We start from the raw sequence: 19,040 nt of genomic DNA, 5'->3' as shown, positions 1-19,040 counted from the left end.
GCCAGCCCAAATGATGCTTGATGTACTCAGTATATTACATCCTCAACAGCAAAGCAGCATCTGCTCCATAAAATGAAATGTGTGTGTGTCACCATATGCAGGCAGCATAATGTGGGCTCAAATTAAATAAAAACATTTCAGGGTATATGGTCCAATCTGCAATCTGGGCCCTGGGAAAGGCTGAGATTTACTCCAAAGTTCTCAGCAGGTGGCTGAGAAGCTGAGCCCAAACCAGGCCACATTTGGGGTTTTATCAGCAGAAGCTCTCTCTGCACTTTCCTCCCTTTGAGCCAATAGTACTTCTGGAAATTCAGGAATTATTTGTCATATTTTTAATTTGTTTTAATTTTTTTTTTTTTTTAATCTGTGGATTTTTGCACCTTTCCACTACTTGGAAAATCTCCGAGGTGGCAGAACCTTGAGTGGCAGCAAATCCTGCTTTCCACCCAAGAGCTGCCCTGCAGAAATACCATGGAAACTCGGAGAGCAAGCACTCAGCCTCTTATCTGTGTCAATAAAGAGGTAAACTCTGCTAAACCACTCGAGTCTCACCTTTCCCACCTCTTTTTCCCACTGAAATCTCTCCCAAGCGAGGGAGATGCTATTTTAGAAGAGATGAGGCGGCTGAGCTGCACAGCCAACCTTCCCTGGGTGACTCGGGCTCTCTGAGGCTCTTCTGATCCTCCTTAACCCCATTTATTGATACAAAAATGTGTGGATTCCCTCCAGGTGCCCAAAACACCGGGAATTCGCTGGCGGTGCTGCTCGGGCAGCAGAGTTTGTTATGGTGATGGTGATCCCTGTGTGCCTTCAGGGTTGCTGGGAAGCTGCAAACCCTTTAAGAACCGCTAATGTGGAATTCATTTGCTTTCCGAGGTGCAAAAAACAACTTTAAAGAGCCAGGAAGAGAGGGGATGTTTGCAGAGGAGCTGCTTCAGTCAGTTCAGGTCTGCCTGGTGTGGGGTTTTATCTCCTTTGCTCAGGTCCTTGAATTATTTGGATAATGAAAAGCTCAGGAAAAGCAGCGTTCTGCTCTTCAGAAGCAGCAAAAACAAAATTTCCAGCTGTGACGCTCGGACTGAAGCATTTGATGGCGGGGGGAAAGCACAAGTGTAGCAGAAAGCAAAGGAAAACACAGCGGTGCTGATGGAACTGGCTGTGGAACCATCTGGAAACCCGGGATGCACCTGGGAAGGGCTGGGAAGTCACTGGGACAAAAGGAAGGATCTGTTTGCACCGGGAAAAGGCGAACTGGAGATGAAAGGCAGGGAGAGGAGAGTGACAGATCTGTCCCAGGGAGAGGAGAGTGACAAATCTGTCCCTGCCCGGGCACTGCCTTCGTGTGGCACAGGAAAAGGATCTGGCAGCTCCCAGAAATCCTCCGCTGCAGGGCCAGGGCTGGATGTCACCAAATCTGGGTGTCACCAAGGCTGTGTGTCACCAAATCTGGGTGTCACCAGGGCTGGGTGTCACCAAATCTGGGTGTCACCAAATCTGGGTGTCACCAGGGCTGGGTGTCACCAAATCTGGGTGTCACCAGGGCTGGGTGTCACCAAATCTGGGTGTCACCAGGGCTGGGTGTCACCGAGGCTGTCTCACACCCATCCTGCTCCCCAGCCATGCTCTGTTTCAGTGCAGCAAACAGAAACAAAACTCAGCCTGGTTGGGGTTTGTGCTTTCTCCCTCCTTCAGTTCTGTTTTTCCCAGTTCCCTTCCTGCACCTGCCGTTTCGTGTTGTTCCTTTTACCATTCCTTGTGCACACTCCTGGATCCTGACCTGTTCTCCCTCACTCTCCCTGAAGATTTCATGGATGAATTGAAGTCTGGCAGTGTCTGCTCCTCAGCCCTCTCCCAAGCAGGGAGGTGAAGAGCTGCAAAGAATGAGAGATGTTGGCTTCAAAAAAAACCCTTCCCCTGTTTTCAGATCTGAGGATGAACCTTGCTTTTCATCCCCATCCCCTCTGCCCTCTGGGGGCAGCTTGAATTCCCAGTGCTGAGGGACCGAGTGAAAATGCACGGAACTGGCTTGGTCTGACTCCAAACCAAGAGATCAGGTCCTAAGAGAAGATGATAAATCCGTGGAATTTGCCTGAAATCAGCTGAAATTGTTGATTTTCAGGGTATGGGTGGATCCTGAGGCAGTTTTGCCTCAGGTCCTTCCTTGCTAACAACTCTCTTTGGGACCTGGGGGTGTTGTCACCTTCCTGCCTCGCTAACCCACGACTTTTCCGTGCCATCCTCGTGCTCTCTGCAAGGCCAGAGGCTCTCCTGGGGTGGTGAAGGCGAGGAGGGACAACCCCAGGAGGGGCTGAGGCTCCTGAGGGTTCTGGGGGTGAAAACAGCCCCCAGGAGCAGAGAGAGAGCTCAGCACAGGGAGCTCTGCCAGGAGCCACAGCCTGTGTCCATCCCTGAGCCTGTCTGCATGGAACGGGCTGGCTGGGGCATCACACAGCTCTGAATTCCTCAGGGATGCATTTCCCAGTCCCCCAGGATCAGATTGTGCCAAACCATCCCCATGTGTGGGATGAGAGGAGAAGCAGATCCTGCTGTCACACAGCCTGAAGCCCCACGACAGCGTTCTCCTGTCTGACATCCCTGACACATTTCTGACAAAGGAATCCATGGTTTGGGTCTGTTTGAAAAATCAGTTCAGCACTGGACAGCCCTTGGAGAAATTCCATCAAATTATCAGGCGAGCCAGCAGATCCAGGAGGAGACAAAATCCATCTGGACTCAGTGACTGTGCAGGAGTGGTGAGCAGGGGAAAGCTCTGCAGGTGCCTTTGGTTTCCAGCACAGAGGAAGGGGCTGCCTGCTGTCCCCTGCCCTCCACTGATGTCCCCTGATGTCCCTTGCCCTCCTCTGCTGTCCCCTGCTGTCCCCTGCCCTCCTCTGATGTCCCCTGATGTCCCTTGCCCTCCTCTGATGTCCCCTGATGTCCCTTGCCCTCCTCTGATGTCCCCTGCTGTCCCCTGCCCTCCCCTGCTGTCCCCTGATGTCCCCTGCCCTCCCCTGCTGTCCCCTGCTGTCCCCTTCCCTCCTCTGCCCTTCCCTGCTGTCCCCTGCCCTCCTCTGCTGTCCCCTGCCCTCCCCTGCTGTCCCCTGCCCTCCTCTGCTGTCCCCTTCCCTCTCCTGCTGTCCCCTGCTGGCCCCTGCTGTCCCCTGCCATCCTTTGCTGTCCATCTCTGGCAGCTGCTCCAGAGGACAGCAGGATCTGGAGAGCCAAGTCCTGGCCTGCACCTCACGTTATCCATCAAGAAGAGAAAGCAGATGCAGTTTGCTCTGCTCTCCTCCATCACACAGCAAGAGTTTCATGGAAGAGCCTCTCCTCTCATTTCTGGAGGAGCAGGGATGCAGCTCTGGGCACGGCTCTGGGCTCTGGTTTAACTGGTGCACAGAGCACTGTGCCTTCAGCTGAGTTATTTCACAGCCTGATTATCCTTCCCTGAGGGAAAAGAAAAAAACCTGGTTCTACTCCAAACTGTGGACTCTTGCTTTACCATTTTTTATTTTTTTTTTATATTTTTTTACAGAAGATAAAAGAGCCTTCATGTACAGAAAGCTTCCCCCGGGCAGCCTCCTCCCAGCCCTCCCTTTTTCCAGGGAAAAAGCCGGAGCCTCTTTAGTCTCACTCCACGGGCAGAGGTTCTCCAGACCTTGAACTCCTTCCAAATTTCGAGGAGGTATTTTTCAAAGTCTGAGGAAGACACCATAGGAATCAAAAGATCCGAGCTGTGCTCCCACTGGGCGATTTTCTTCCCCTTTTGATTTCCCTTGGCTTCTCTGATTTCTGTCCTGGGAGTGGAGCTCCCTGGGGCAGGGCTGTTCCCTGGAGGAGGGACCATGCAGGGCCTCCCCCTCTGGAGCCCCAGTTCATTAACGAGCCTGTTGATAAAACACTTCCAAAAAGGAATAAATTAAACCAATTGCAGGGCTGATTCTTTCGCCCAAGTGCAAGCCATGAAGGTCAATAAAACTGGATGTGTATAGAACCAAAGGAGGGGGAGGAAAAGGAGATTCCACTTTGGTGCCTTGGGAAAAGTCCATTTCAGAGCCTTGTCTGTGTAAAACAAGCTGGGGTTTCGTCTTTGAGGTCTGAACCAAATTGAAATCACCCTCCATGGGCGCAGCAACTTTCCAAGTGGAGTTGAGCTGCTTTGTTGAACATTTTTGAGTGAAAAAGCTCTCGTTGCTGGGTTCTGCCTCTCTCTAATCTATTTTAAGCCCTTGAGCTGCACCTGGAGCCTCATGAGCTGCACCAAGCCCGTGCTGCCTGTGCCTCGTGGCCCAGGGTTGATGAGGAGCTGCTCAGGTAGCTTTGGAAGGTGCTTTAAACAGTGCAACATCCACAGAGCCACGTGGAACTCACTCCTCCTCCTCCTCCCTCTGAATCTGGGGATTTTTTTTTGCCGTGCTGTGATTCCTGCCAGGGGGAAGGTGGTGCCCGTGGCAATCAAACACCTCCTGAGGTGCCAGGGGAGGAGGTGTTCAAACCCTGGAGCTCCACTGCTGCTTTTGGCCTCATTGTGCTGCTCTCAATAAAGTCAAGAGAAGTTTAATGCTTTTATTAAAAGTCCTCAGCTTTTTATGGGCTCTAAAGCACCGACTTTAAAGGCAGGTGCTGAGGGAAGTATCTCAGGAGGGATGTCTGTGGGACAGTCAGACATTCCAGCTTCCCCACAGCTGCTCCCTGGGCTGCCTTTTCCAAGCTCACTTGAAAAGTGTGGAAAGATTCCCTGTCTGGAGCTGCTAAAACCCTCCTAAGAGGACTGGGACAACTTTCTCTTAAATATTTGCTGGTGGAAACACGCAGAAAGCTTTATCCAGTTTGTCCCCACAGAAGCTCAGTCACAACACTGAAAATTTCCTGGTTCCTGCTGAATTCTGTGATCCCAGAAATTGGAAAGCATCAGCTCATCCCTACACTGATCCCATGTCCTGCTCCACTTCCAAGGGCTCCAGGTAAAGAAATGCTGGAGCAATCAAGAGGGGGAAATCCTCTGAGTCCTCTGCTAATTGTGGACAAGGAATTTCTGTTGTGTCATTAAAGAATCACCAAGAGATGATCTCTGGAGCAGGGGGGGTGATGCTTTTCACTTCCAGCGCCACACACGAAAATATTCCACCGTATTTTTGATGGAAGAACCCGGGGTCTGGAAAGGATTCAGGGGCTGAGAGAGAAATGAGGGCAAGAATCTGCCAGTGTGGGGTGGGCACTGCCTGCAGCCCCTGCTGGGGCACCTGCAGGTGAGGCTGCTCTGGAACAAAAGGATTCTCTCAGCCTCTGGCTGCCTGGAATTCCTTTGGAGCTGAGCCTGGCAGAGGATGGAGCCTCCCCGAGGGGGCGATTTGGGGTCGGTGTTTTGGGGGGAACAGGTCCCTGCGCACCCCTCCTCGCCCCGAGGGATCCCCGGAGATCGGGGATTAAGGATGGGAATTAAGGATGGGGTTAGGGATGGGAATTAAGGACGAGAATGAAGGATGGGGTTAAGGATGGTTTTAACCCCCTGCTCCCCGCGGGGTCCCCGCAGCCTCACCGCGCTCCTGCTGCTGCCTTTCCCCCTCTCCCTTTGCCGTGTTTAGTTAAATTTCCCCCGCCTTTACTTGATGTCACATCCTGTTCCACAGCCATCCCCTGCTAGTAGCCAGCCCTACCAATTCCTTTCTTTTTCTTTTTTTTTTTTTTTTTTTTTTTTTTTAAATCCCTGTCCTCTCCCCATCACCCCCCTTTTCCAGGCAAACTTTTGGCAATAGCAGAGATAATCACTGCGTGCTCCGCTGAATTTCTCTTCGCAAATGTCTTTGGAGCAGGGGAGCCATTAAAAAAAAAAAAAAAAAAAAAAAAAATTAAATAAATTACCAGACAGCCAGCACAGAGAGCAGAGGAGAGAAACTGGGATCCCAATAAATATGCAAAGTGAAGGCTCTGCTGAGCAGATTTCTGGCATCGCTTCCCGAGGGTGCTGAGAGCCACCCGCAAAATCAGGCTGGTTTTTGCTTTTTTGTTTGGTTTTGGTTTTGTTTTGGTTTTTTTTTTAAACCGCGTTTTGTTGTCCATATTTTTTTTTAATTTTATATATATATATATCTATAAATTAAAATATTAATAAGAATAAAGGAGTGAGGAGGCAGCGAGGCTCGGGGACGGCGCAGGGAGGCTCGCCCGGAGGTGATCTGTATGCGAGGTGCCTAGAACGGGGTGCGAGAGATGCAACCGGCAAGCAAGCTGCTGACCCTCTGCTTCCTCATCCTGATGGGCACAGAACTCACCCAAGTAGGTCCATCTCTTCCTTTCCCCACTCCCCCTCCTCCTCTTCCCTTTCTCCCCAACGCCATTTTCTGCTAAACCTCGAGAGCACCGAAGAAATCTGCCGGGAGCTGCCGCACCTGCCGAGCCTCCCCTTCCCCCGGGCATCACCTGCGCCCGGCCCGGGGGGCTGGGGTGGGCTGGGGGGCACCGAGCGGGGCTGGGGGACCCCCGCCCCACCAGCGGGGTTTGTCCCGTGGGGAGGGGTCGGGGACACCGCCCCCGGCAGCACCTGAGGGGTGGGGAGGCAGCGGGGGGCTGCGGGACCCCCGTGCGGGGCTCGGCCGGGCTGGGAGCTGCTGGCCCGGGTGGCCTCGGGGAGCAGGTGGCAGTGCTGTCCCTCCTTGGCACTCCTCGTGTGGGGGTAGCTGTGCTGGTTTTAGGTGACATTTAAATGTCCCTTGATGTTTCCATCTGTGACAGCCTGGTGGGAGATAGGAGCAGCTTATCCCCATCTCTCCACTCCACCTGCTTTATTTTTTTTTTTTTTTTTTTTTTGCCTGGATTTTATCTATCCCACTCTCTCCACTCCACCTGCTTTTATTTTTTTTAATTTTTTTTTTTTTTGCCTGGATTTTCATTATTTTCTTTCCTGTCCCGGCCCCTGGGCTGAGTGAGTTGTGGGGCTGTAGGGGGAGGAAAGCAGGCATCCAAAAGCCATCACTTTTAAGTGGAATTAAAACTCCATTTGACTTCTTGAGGCTGACTGGGGGAGAGGCAGGCAGGGTGATTGTCTTTTGCGTTTTTTTCACCGGTCGCTGAGGAAAGAAAAAAGTAATTGCAAGAGGATGCTCTAGATTGTGGGGTTAATTGTGGTGCTGCCTGGAAGCACAAAAAAAAAAAAAAAAAAAAGGAAAGAAAATAAAAAGCAGCTATAAATAGGAGAGGAATGGAGGCTTCTTAGTGTAGGAGCAATTAGCAGCTGGGCTCTCATCCTGGATGCTTTATGGAGATTATTTTTCCCTTTCTCCCAGTGACAAAGCTCTCCCTGTCACTGCCCTAGTGCTGAAGTTTGAGCCGCTGGAGCCTTTTGGCTTTGCACCCTGCGAGGGTTCGTGCTGCCCCCAGCAAGGAGAGCACAGAGCAGCCTGAACTTGCACGGAGCTCTCCGGGGAAAGGCCGAGCAGCCCGGAGCGCAGGGTGGGGAAGCCGGGGGATGCAGGGCTGTGGATGAGGAGGGGTGGGAGGAAGCAGGGCTGTGGATGAGGAGGGGTGGGAGGAAGCAGGGCTGTGGATGAGGAGGGGTGGGAGGAAGCAGGGCTGTGGATGAGGAGGGGTGGGAGGAAGCAGGGCTGTGGATGAGGAGGGGTGGGAGGAAGCAGGGCTGTGGATGAGGAGGGGTGGGAGGAAGCAGGGCTGTGAGGAGAAGCCCATTGTGTGTGAGGATGCCGAGGCCGTGCGCATGCGCCGCGCTGGACAAAGAGCCACGACCACCAGGACAGGGTCCTGGCCACCAGGGCACGGCTAGTGCTGGCCACAGTGCCGGGGGTGGCAGCGATGTCGCTTGCCTCAGTGCCCCTCCAGCTTGCCCAGGGGTCACAGCCACAGCCTGGGCCCCTGGCTGCTGTCACCCCCTGCTCGGCCTTGTCAGCGGCGCTCTGCTCCGGGGGGTTTTTCCAAGGAAAAACCAAGGAAAAGCCAAGGCTGCCGCCCTGCCCGGCTGCTTTCTCCTCTCCTGCCTTCCTCTGCAGCACCTCAACTTCGGCAGCAACTTTAAAGCGGGGTGGGCAGGGGGAGCCCGGCCCGCCCTGGGTTGGGGCAGAGCGCCCTGCCCTGACGGTGGCAGGAGGTCTGAGCCCCTGCTAAAGCCTGGCTTAGCTGGGCCGCCCTGCTGGGTTCAGCTCTGCAGTGCCCAGCTGGGCCGGGTGGCCGTGCCCTGCCAGGCCGTGCGGAGCTGCCCTGGTGCCTGCTGGCTCGCCTGGCACTGCAGAGCCCCCCGGAGTTCCAGCTCCTCATTCCCGTGGCACAGCTGCCAGATGCAATCCCCAAATCCGCCTCTCAGCCCGGGCACCGCCCAGCTCTGCCTCGTCCCTGCTGAATTCCGTGCCAGCCCCGCGTCTGGGTGGCTGGGGAGCCTCTCCCGTGCCCTGCAGACACCCTGGGCAGGAGCTGGGGCGCTGAGGCCGCTGCTCTCGGCAGCTCTCCCTGCAGAAGGTGCTGCTGTCCCCTCGTGTCCCTCGCTGCAGTGACAGGCCAGCTCGCAGGGAAGGGAGAAACGGGGGAGATGTTTCGTGAGGGGCTGGAGGGGCGAGCAGGGGCCTGGCCGTGCCCTGGGGTGCTGCTGCCGTGGAGTGAGGGGATCCTCTGGCAGGTGTGGGTGCTGCAGCAGCCTCGGGGGTCCCCCAGGTGGGAGGAAGGATGCTGGGGGGCTCAGGGGGGTGATGCTGGGGGCTGCACCCCTGCTTTGAGGTGTGTGGAGTTTCACCTGGGTGAGACGAGGGGGGAGCTGCCCCTAAATCCCCCCAGTTCTCTGTCCTGTCCCTCCATCCCCCACGGGCAGGGCTGAGGGGGTGGCAGGGACCCACAGCGAGACCTGCATGAGGCTGTGGGATTTCTTCTCTCTGAGCTCCTTTGTGACCTCTCCAGGGGCCGGAATCAGGCCCTGAAATGCCCGGTTTTGGCTGGGTGCCGGGGCTGGGCTCGGGGTGCTGGCATGGGGCAGAGGTGCTCTGGGCACGCTGGGGTGCAGCCCCTGGCTCTGGCCAGGCACACAGCCCTGGGCACGGCCTTCCTGGGCCAAATGTGGGGCTCCCTGTCCCTGTCCTCTTCTTGGGGACACCCAGGGCCGCTCTCCTGGTGTCCATGGAGGAGCAGAGACAGCTTCTGCTCTCCAAGGATTTTCCCGGAGGGCAGAGCTTGGGGCTGCTGTGGGACGGGCAGGACTGTCAGCAGAGGGGGGCTGGGATGCCAGCTGCTGTCTGTCTGCATCTCTGACCTGTCCTTTTGTCCTTTTGCTGGGATATTTCAGTGAAAACCTCCTGGTTTTCCTCAAAATTTCCTCAGGAGCAGCGCGGTGCTCCCACATCCACCACCCCAGTAATCATGGGACCCACACAGGAAGCAACACCTTCCTGGAGCGGGCAGATAGGAAATGTTTAGTGCTTCTGCAAGAGGGGAAAAAAACCCTAAAAATATTAATATTAATAAAAAATATTAATTCTATTAATTTACCATTGATTTTCCTAAAAGAACCTCAAGGGCTGTTTGCAGGGGAAGGGAGAGCCCTGCCAGGGCTCAGCAATGCCCAGCCCAGCTCCCTTCTGCCCATGGAGAACTTCCCAGTGCCCAGTTTGGTACCCAGGCTCTTCCTCCCCCTGCCACGTGGAAAGGGCTAGGATTAAACTGCAGATCTGCAGCCTGGAACAGGAGGCAGCTGTCTCATAAACCAATTTGTGTCTCGTCTCGCTAACTTCAGCCCAAACCAATAAAAAAGAGAGGTAATTTCCAGCCCTGGGTTGTATTTATTGCTCAAGTTATCAGTCCTTGTAATCAGTATTAGCATCATACGTAATACAAAACTAATTACTATCAGAGGGAATTAAACACAGGAGGGCTGGCAGTGGGGAAAGCTCCTTCTGGAGCTGTCAGGGGGAAGTGTTGCCTTTGCTGTGGTGGTGCAGAACAAAAGGGAACAAGGCTGGGATGCCACAGGAGCGCCCAACTGGGATTTGTGGCTTTTTGGGATACCTGAGAGGATGGGCCAGGCAGTCAGGGGAAGGTGGACTTGAAGAAACAGAGACACAGAGATGTGCCTTGGCACCAGCAAACCCCAAATGTGGGGGAAGAGCAGCTGGAAATCCTGATTTTCCGGCTTTTGTAGACTGTAGCTGTTGGTTGTTACTGCTGTCCTGGAGCTGAGCCCTGCTCCCAGCCTCCAGACTGACTTTAGTTGTTCTGACCCCTTTTCCCTGCTCAGGGACCCCTTTTCCATGCTCAGGGGTCCCTTTTCCCTCAGGGCCCAAGTGCACCCTCCCCTTGCTGGAAGGATAACAGGGGGACAATATCAGGGTTCAGCCCAGGGCCAGGAGCAGAGAGCTGTGTTTGCTAGAAAGCAGCACCCAGAGCAATTCCTCCCTGGGAAGTCACTCTGGGAATGGAGGTGAGTGCCCGACCCAATGAAATGTGCCCCAAAAATCCTCCTCCCCAGCCTCAGCATCCAAAACCAGGAACCTGGGGAACCTGGGCTGGTTTTTAGGGGCTCTGCTGTGCCCCAGAGGCTCTGACAGGTCTTGGCACCTGCTGGGAGATCCTGGGCTTAATGACAAGAGCAGCTTTAGCTAAACACAGATTTAGACACGTGAAGCCCTGTGAAGGGGATGTTTCCTTCCAGAGTTCTTTCTCCCAAAGGAGAGGAGAGGTTTTGGAGTGCTTTTCATGCAGGAGAAGGGAGTGTCCAGAGCTGTTTTGGGCAGCCCAAAATGTGGCTGTCCCTGGAGTCAGCCACTATTTCCACACGGAGCTTTACCAGGAGCTGGCAGGGATCCCATCATTGTGGTCACTCTTTGAGGTCTTTAATTGACATTTTCTTTCCTTCCTTCACTTTTATTTGCTCTCCATCCCTCCCTTCCCATGATGAGGGGAAAACTTGCTCTGTGATGTGACAGCATCTGTCTCCTGGACTGGGAGTGCAAGTGGTGGTAGCAAAAAAGTGACAAAAACCAGGCAAAAACGTGGGGAAATCTGGAATTGTGACCCAAAACCGAGGGGAAACTCGGTGCCATTTCCCGCTGTGGCAGCTGTGACCTGCTGAGGGCCAGGGGCAAAGGCAGCAGAAGGTTGTGCAGAGGGGATGGGTACAAAGGGTTTGTTTGAACCAGGACGGGCTGCAGGGAGTTTGGATGCTCAGAATGCAAGGGAAAGGGTGAAGGTTTATTGAGAGAGGGGTGAGAAACCTCCCCCTTCTGCCCAGAGCACAGTCCAGGCCTCTCCCTCTGCGGCTCTGAGTGCTGGGCAGGAAGAAAGAGGGCACAGAGTGGGCTCAGAGCTCTGGGCAGGGCTGGCATCCCTGTGTGCCCAGCCTTGAGCATCACTCAGCAGCCACAGGAGCCGTGTGGTGCCAGGGGGCACAGCTCCTCAGCCTGGATTTTAGGGATTTTTGGGGTTCTCTCCTCCCCACACCTCTCCTGTGCCTGTGCAGCCACAGCCCTTGGGGCAGGGGTGCATCAATCAGGGATCCAGGAGGGATGGGAAGAGTCGCTGGAGGCAGCAAAGCCTCCAAAGGGACGGTTCAGAGCCCCTGCAGCAGCTGCAGGAGGAAGGAAAAATCTCAATCTAAGCTTTTATGGAGGATCCCCGAAATTCCACAGCCAGGTCCTTCCAGAGAGGACAGACCCCGAAGTGTCCAGCCCATCCCACAGATCTCCGGGACAGAGAGGAGGAGCTGGAAGGATTTGGGCCATCCCACACCCCCCAGGGCACCCTTCGAGTGCCCGGCCGAATTCCCGAGCCCTGTGCCAGGAGCTGCCAGCCCTGGGAAGGGCTCTGGGCTCATGGCACAGGCAGCTCAGCTGGCATCATCCTCCTGGGGTGTCACCCGAGGTGTCCCCAACGCTCTCAGCGAGGTTTGGGGCTATAAAATCCAGGCGGGTGCGTTTTACAGCAGCTCCCACCGTGCGGTGAGCAGGAATTCTCTGTTTGGGGTCTCTGGACATCATCCCCAGCAAATTTGGGAACAAGAGGAATTTGGGCACCTCTTCTCTGAGCCAGCCAGGAGAGGGAGACAGTGACCGCCGTGTCCCACCCGCTGCCGCCCGGGAATTGTCCCCGTTCGCACGCCCTGACCCTCGCAGGGCTCCTTCAGAGCCTCGCTCTGCGCCTTCCCTTCCCGGCAGAGGAATTTTCCACCCAGCAGCTATTTTGGAAGCCCCTGTTCTCTGCTTTTATCTCGCGTTCCTGCTCTTTCTCTGCTCGGAATGCATGAATGCAAAAAGAAAAAAAAAAAAAGAAAAAGATCTTTTGTTCCTCGAGCAGTTCTTTGCCTGCTGTTTGCTCGCTGCTGCCAGCAGGAGAGGAATGGAGGGGACAGCCCTGGAACCCCTTTTTTTGGGTACCCCCTGCTCTGGTGGGAGGGGACAAAGGTGCGTGGGGACAACAAAAGCACTGGCAGCAGAAGGGTTTTCTTGTGCAGAAACCCCAGAGTGACCACGAGAAAGGTGAGCTCCATCAGCTCAGGGATTCCTGCAGATGTGGTGATGGAAAAGTTGCTTTTTAAGGAGCAGCTGTGCTCTGGAAAGCCCCATCAGGGAATGCCACCAGGTCAGACAGGGCCACCTCAGTTTCTTCTTTACTGGTTTCATGCAGGTTTCTGTGTTGTGCTCCAGCATGAGGAAAGGCAGGTCTCCCACATGAAATTCATTGGATTTTTGTCAGTTTATTAATTTTTTTGGTCAGTTTAATTTTTTTTTTTTATTGCTTGTTAAAAGCTCAAGCTTTTAAAACCAGGCAGGTGATGAGGGTGAGGCAATTTCTGTGCTTGCACATCACCTGTGTCAGGCACCGAGTGACAAAAGTCATTGTCCTGCTCCACAGCAGCAACCACCAGCTCCTCCCAGTGCACAGCCCTGCATCCCTGGAAAAGGGAAGCAGCAGCTCCTGGGAGCCTCTTTTCCCATCAGATCCGTGCTTTGGGGCACTTAGGGAGGGTTCAGCTTCCATGGTCATGCCTTGGGGAAGGGTTGTGACCCTTCCTGCTCCTGGCAGGTTATTGATGAATTAAGAATTTTCTAAAAAGATCTGAGAGAACATTTTGATGTCCCTTCCTTAACTCCCTTAATCTTGCTAGCAACAGAAAAAAACCCAATTCCCCCAAAAGTGCTGCTTTTGATTCTTAAACACTGAAAGAGGAGGGAAGGAGGGAAGGAAAGGAAGGAAGGAAAGGAAGGAAAGGGAAGGGAGGAAGGGAGGAAGGAGGGAAGGAGGGAAGGAAGGAAGGAGGGAAGGAAGGAAGGAGGGAAGGAGGGAAGGAAGGAAGGAGGGAAGGAGGGAAGGAAGGAGGGAAGGAAGGAAGGAAGGAGGGAAGGAAGGAAGGAAGGAGGGAAGGAGGGAAGGAGGGAAGGAGGGAAGGAGGGAAGGAGGGAAGGAGGGAAGGAGGGAAGGAGGGAAGGAGGGAAGGAGGGAAGGAGGGAAGGAGGGAAGGAGGGAAGGAGGGAAGGAGGGAAGGAGGGAAGGAAGGAAGGAAGGAAGGAAGGAAGGAAGGAAGGAAGGAAGGAAGGAAGGAAGGAAGGAAGGAAGGAAGGAAGGAAGGAAGGAAGGAAGGAAGGAAGGAAGGAAGGAAGGAAGGAAGGAAGGAAGGAAGGAAGGAAGGAAGGAAGGAAGGAAGGAAGGAAGGAAGCAAGGAAGGAAGGAAGGAAGGAAGGAAGGAAGGAAGGAAGGAAGGAAGGAAGGAAGGAAGGAAGGAAGGAAGGAACTCCCAGGATTTCTCTTTCCCTCCCATTATCACAGGTACAGCTCCTCTTTCAACTGACATGAAGGGGTTTTCTCCACGGAAATGGAGCAGTTCTGCCTCCCTCCCCCTGCACAAACCCTGGGAAAACATTCCCAGTACTGGCCCCCATTAGCAGGGACCCATGGCTGCTGCTCCTGTCTGTGCTCTGCTGGCCCTGTGTGAAGGAGCTTTAATCATGGCACGGCATGGAAAGGGAATGGGAATGAAATCACCTCCGTGCACTGCTGGGAAATGAGGTTTTAGCCCAGGTGTATCCAGGGCAAAGCACAGGAGTGATTTTTATTCCACAGAATCCAGAACAAGGCACAGGAGAGATTCTTACCCCCATTTGAATACCGAAGTATGCACAGGACTGATTCTCATGTGTGTGTGTGTGGAGCAGACAGACATGAGGGATAAACTTCACAGGCAAACTCCGTTCCCAAATGAGCGTTGGGATGATTTCAGTGCAGCACTCGGGTGTTTGAAATTATGGGAAACCAGAAAAGCAATCAAGGCCAGGGCTGCCACAGTGCTGAGCACAGCAGAAGCGCCTGGGAGAGCAAGGAGCTGAGATTCCTCCTGAAAGGTGGAAGCTATCCGAGATTTTTCTGCCTGAGGAAGCTGTTCCTGCCCCCCCAGCCTGGAGCAGCTGACCCCTGCATGCCCAGCAGCAGTTTTGCCATGGAAGGGATGTGGATTCCTGGGAGAAGCTGATTCCATGGAGGGGAGGCAGTTGCTGTATTCCCAAAGCAGGACAGTGTGGGATTCAGAGGGCAGCAGGTTCCCAATTCCAGCAGCTGGCTCACCTGGTCTGGAGCTGGGCAGGGGGGCACGGATGGAGGGTGCTGGGGAGCAAGGGAAGGGATTTCAGCAGCTGCAACCTGACACAAGCCAGCTGCCAGTGCCCTGCTGTGCCCTGGGTTTGTCACAGACACAGGATCCAACCTGGCAGCAGCGCTCCTGCTCAAACTTATCTCGATTTCTCCACCTGGTGGAAGTGCTAAATGTGATTTATTTCAGGTCTCCCTGCAGAAACAGCTCCACTGAGCTGTTCTGGTCCTGCTCCCTCTGCCCAGCCTGGCTGTGCTGGGATGATCCCACAACAAGGGCCCCATCCCCAGCACGGGACAAGGTCCTGGTGAGGTGGGACAGGCCATCTCAGCAGGGATTGCACTTCAGGGCTTCCTGCTTCCCTGCTAGGATGTGCTCTGCACATCACCTGCGTGTCAGCAGGCACTGGTGGGTCAAGGTTTTGAGGCAACAAAACCCACACCCCAAAATTCCAGGCCATTGGAGCAGCAGCTCCGGAGGGCTCAGGTTTGGGGCTGGGCTGATCAGACTGCAGGGGGAATGTGGTGTCTCCCAGGGCCAGGCCGTGGAACAGTCGAGGCTCTCCTGCACCCATGTCAAGGCTGGGCTGTGCCACAGAGCAGGGGATGTCACTTCTGTCCTCTGGAGAGGGACAGGGGATTCATTTCTGCGTGGCTTTGCACAGGGAGTTCCAAGGTTCTCTTGGGGAAGGATGCTCAGGAACTGTGGAGTTCTGCTGGTTGGAGATTTTGCTTCTGAAGTCACCGGGGCAAATGGCTCCGGGACACCTCAGTGGTGACCAAGCCCAGGTGACATTCCAGGCTGGCCAGACAGGGTGTGTGCCCTTTGCAAACCTCGGCAGGGAATTCCTGCGCTGGGAATGAGGCAGGAAGGGCTGGCAGGGAGGTTTGGATTATATTTCCTGCTGAGGAGGTGCTGTTCTGGCAGGACGTGGCGAGGTGACAGTCGGGGCTGTGGGGGATGCTCTGGCAGCTCCCTTGGGCACCACAGGGGACCCGCAGGCGTCCCCCAGCCCGCGGGTCTGTGCGGGAGGGGTGCGGCCCTTGCGGGTCCACTGCGGGGAACTGCTTCGGCTCCCCTCGGTCCTGACACGGCTGCTCTTCCCCGCTGTGTCCCCGCTGTGTCCCCGCTGTGTCCCCGCTGTGTCCCCGCTGTGTCCCCGCGGCCACCGAGCGACCCCGCCCCGCAGCGCCGCCCGCAGCCGCCAGAGGGCGGCACAGCGCCGCAGCGGGGGAGCAGCGACCCCCAAAATCCCTTCCACCTCCTCCCCAAAATCCCCTCCATCTCCCCAAAATCCCGACCCCCAAAATCCCTTCCACCTCCTCCCCAAAATCCCCTCCATCTCCCCAAAATCCCGCCCCCCAAAATCCCTTCCATCTCCTCCCCAAAATCCCTTCCATCTCCTCCCCAAAATCCCCTCCATCTCCCCAAAATCCCGACCCCCAAAATCCCTTCCACCTCCTCCCCAAAATCCCCTCCACCTCCTCCCCAAAATCCCCTCCACCTCCTCCCCAAAATCCCTTCCACCTCCTCCCCAAAACCCCCTCCATCTCCCCAAAATCCCCTCCACCTCCTCCCCAAAATCCCTTCCATCTCCTCCCCAAAACCCCCTCCATCTCCCCAAAATCCCCTCCACCTCCTCCCCCAAATCCCCTCCACCTCCCCAAAATCCCCTCCACCTCCCTAAACCTCATTCTACCTTCTCCCCAAGCCCCTTCCACCTCCTCCCCAATTTTCCTGCTCTCCTCGTTCCTCTTGCCCACCCAATTTATCTCCACTCTTTTTCTCCCCGAACCTTTCTCTCCCTTTCCCACACCTGTTTGCCCCTGCTCAGTCTCTTCCCCTCTCCCCAATTCTTTCCTTTCTCCCCAAACCTTTTCTCCCTAATTCTTTTACCTCTCCCCAAACCTCTTCTGCAGAAACCTTTTCTCCCCAATTCCTCTCCCTAAATCTTTTCTCCCCAAATCTTTTTTTCTCTCCTTCCCTTCACTTCCCTGTCCCCAAATCTTTCCTCCCCATATTTTTTCTTCTCTTATTCCCTTCACTCCTCCTTCCCCAGGTCTTTTATCTCCAGATCTTTTATCGTCAAATCTTTTCTCCTCTTCTTCCCTTCACTCTCCTTTCCCCAAATATTTTCTCCCCAAATATTTTTTTTCTCTCCTTCCTTCCACTTCCCTGTCCCCAAATCTTTTCTCCCCATAATTTTTCTTCTCTTATTCCCTTCGCTCCTCCTTCCCCAGATCTTTTATCCCCAGATCTTTCATCTCTAAATCTTTCCTCCGCAAATCTTTTCTCCCCATATCCCTTCCTCCTTCCATCACTCCACCCCCCTTCCCCCAAACCTCTCCTCCCACTCGCTTCTCCCCAAACCTTTTCTCCCCTCCCTCCCCGCGCTCCCCCATCCCCAAACCTCCCTCCCCGCTCTCCGCTGTCCCCTCCCTCTCCCTCTCTCGCCCACCGCAGTGTCCCCGGCTGGTTGGGCGCTCCCGCCCCTCCCGGAGCCGGTCCCGCCTCCTGCAGCCGCTCGCTCCGGCTGGGGCGCGCCGGGCGGCGGCGGCGGGCGCAGGGACCGGTCCCGCTCGGCTCCGGCTGCGGGCACAGCGGGCACAGCGGGCACAGCGGGCACAGCGGGGCGGCAGAGGAGGAGGAGGAGGAGGAGGAGGAGGAGGAGGAGGACGATGGGCCGGCGGCGAGCGGCGGCGGCGGCCGGGCGGCTGGCGCAGCCCGAACCCAGCGGCATGGAGCCCGGCGCCGGTGCAGAATGAAGGGTGCCTGCCGCCCCCCCCGCAGACATGTCTGTGCCTTTACTCAAGATTGGAGTCGTCCTCAGCACCATGGCCATGATCACCAACTGGATGTCGCAGACGCTGCCCTCCCTCGTGGGGCTCAACACCACCAAACTCACGGCGGCCACGGGCGGCACCTTGGACCGCAGCACGGGAGTAAGTGCGGGGGGCGGCGGGCACGAGGAGGGCTGCCCGGAGCATCCCCGCATCCCGGAGCATCCCCGCATCCCGGAGCATCCCCGCATCCCGGAGCATCCCGGAGCATCCCCATATCCCGGAGCATCCCAGCCTCCCGGAGCATCCCTGCGGCTGCTCCCCGCTGCCGCCCAGTCCTTCCCCGCCCGGGTGTCTCCCGGGTTGTCGCATCTCTCCCTGCCCAGGTGTCCCCGTGGCCGGCAGGGTGCCCCTGCAGGAGCCGCAGCGCCCCGGGGAGGGGCAGGATCGCCGCCCCTCGGGGACATCGCGGCCAAGCGTCCCCGCGGTGGTGCAGGAGCGGGGATGGGGGTAACGGTGCAGGGAGCATCTCTCCCTCTGCCCTCCTCTCCTCTAGTTCAGTTCATGGCTGGGGGCGACCCGGGTCGCCTTCCCCATGGTCCCTGCGGCCAAAGCGGTGCAAAGTTTCCCTCGCCGCCGCTGCGAACGCCGCCGGGAGAGCGGCTGCGAGTCCCGGGAGGCTCCTGCGCTCCCTCCCTGCCCCGTCCGTCCTCGGTGGGATGGAGATGCAGCCGGGCAGAAATCGCGTGTGGGGCTGGACGTCCCCTGTCCCTGCTCTGCTGGAGGGCTGGGGCTGTGCCTGAGCTTCCCACTTCGGGAATGGCTGGGAAAATCATTCCGGTCTGTCTGTCTGTCTGTCTGCCCCGAGCAGGGAAAATCGGGCACCTTTCTCCTGCAGGCTGCACGCTCTTGCCTTCTGACAGAGCTCCGCCAGTGCAGCTCTGCTGTTCCCAGAGTGTTCTGTGTAGTGCTTGTGCTGCTGAGTCAATGAAGCTGGGATTTTTATTTATGTTTTTTCTACCTTGTCAGGGTTTATGAGATCCATTTATTTATTTGTTTTTCCCCCGGTTGTTTTAGCCAGGGAATCCAATTGTGCGTCTGCCTGGGCATGTCTGCCAACGTGGGCATTTGCAAGGTGATTTGTTCCGTAGTGAAACGGTGGAGAGAACGTTCTGGGGACACGGTGGCACCTTCAAAGTGCTCCGAGGCTGGGCTGCGATTAAGTAATGGCTCATGCCGTGAGAGCAAAGGAAAATTAAGACCAGAGAGGTTTGGAGAGCACGAGGGGAGCGCTCTGGGTGTGGGGCTGGGCTCCCTTCCCTGGCGTGTCCTGGAAGCTCAGAGGACTGCATCCCATCCATCCCTGCTGGAACTCTGCGCAGGGCTCGGGGCTCTCCCTGCCTGGGATGGAGGGCAGAGGTGTCTGGGGAAGCTCCTCACCCTCGGGGACCCTGGCAGAGCAAAGGGTCAAACGCAGCTCTCGGTGTCCGTGCGCTGAGCAGAGCTGATGATCCCCGGCTGCTCTGCAGAGCAGGGAGCAGTGCTCAGCCTCAGCAGGGCTCTGTGCCCTCCCTGGGGGCTCGGGCACGTCCCTCTCCCGGCACTAAGGACAAGCCAAGTGCTCTGTCCCCACAGCAGGGCAGGGGTCCCCACCCCGGTGTGCTCAGCGCTGGCCAGCCCCGGAATTCTCGCTGTCG

At 56.0% G+C, this 19,040-nt stretch overlaps 1 protein-coding gene across 2 annotated transcripts in view; it reads left to right on the top strand.

Moving 5' to 3' along the window:
• The first annotated feature begins 5,741 nt into the window (after positions 1-5,741).
• The window catches only part of OLFM1 (olfactomedin 1), a 33,119-nt gene continuing 19,820 nt past the window's right edge, over positions 5,742-19,040 (top strand). The window contains exon 1 of one of the 2 annotated variants that reach the window (XM_005529210.3): positions 5,742-6,273. In XM_005529210.3, the coding sequence (XP_005529267.1) occupies positions 6,208-6,273 (66 nt within the window). In that variant the 5' untranslated portion in view covers positions 5,742-6,207. Of the gene's footprint in view, positions 6,274-17,271; positions 17,506-19,040 lie in introns of those variants that run through there. The other variant, XM_005529209.3, reaches the window with a different exon arrangement.

This window comes from Pseudopodoces humilis, chromosome 22 (genome assembly GCF_049639895.1).
Source record: "Pseudopodoces humilis isolate 2021_Gansu_Grassland_sample_001 chromosome 22, ASM4963989v1, whole genome shotgun sequence".
Lineage (NCBI taxonomy): Eukaryota > Metazoa > Chordata > Aves > Passeriformes > Paridae > Pseudopodoces > Pseudopodoces humilis.
Note: the sequence above shows the minus strand (reverse complement) of the source record. Positions and strands in the feature narration are given on the sequence as shown.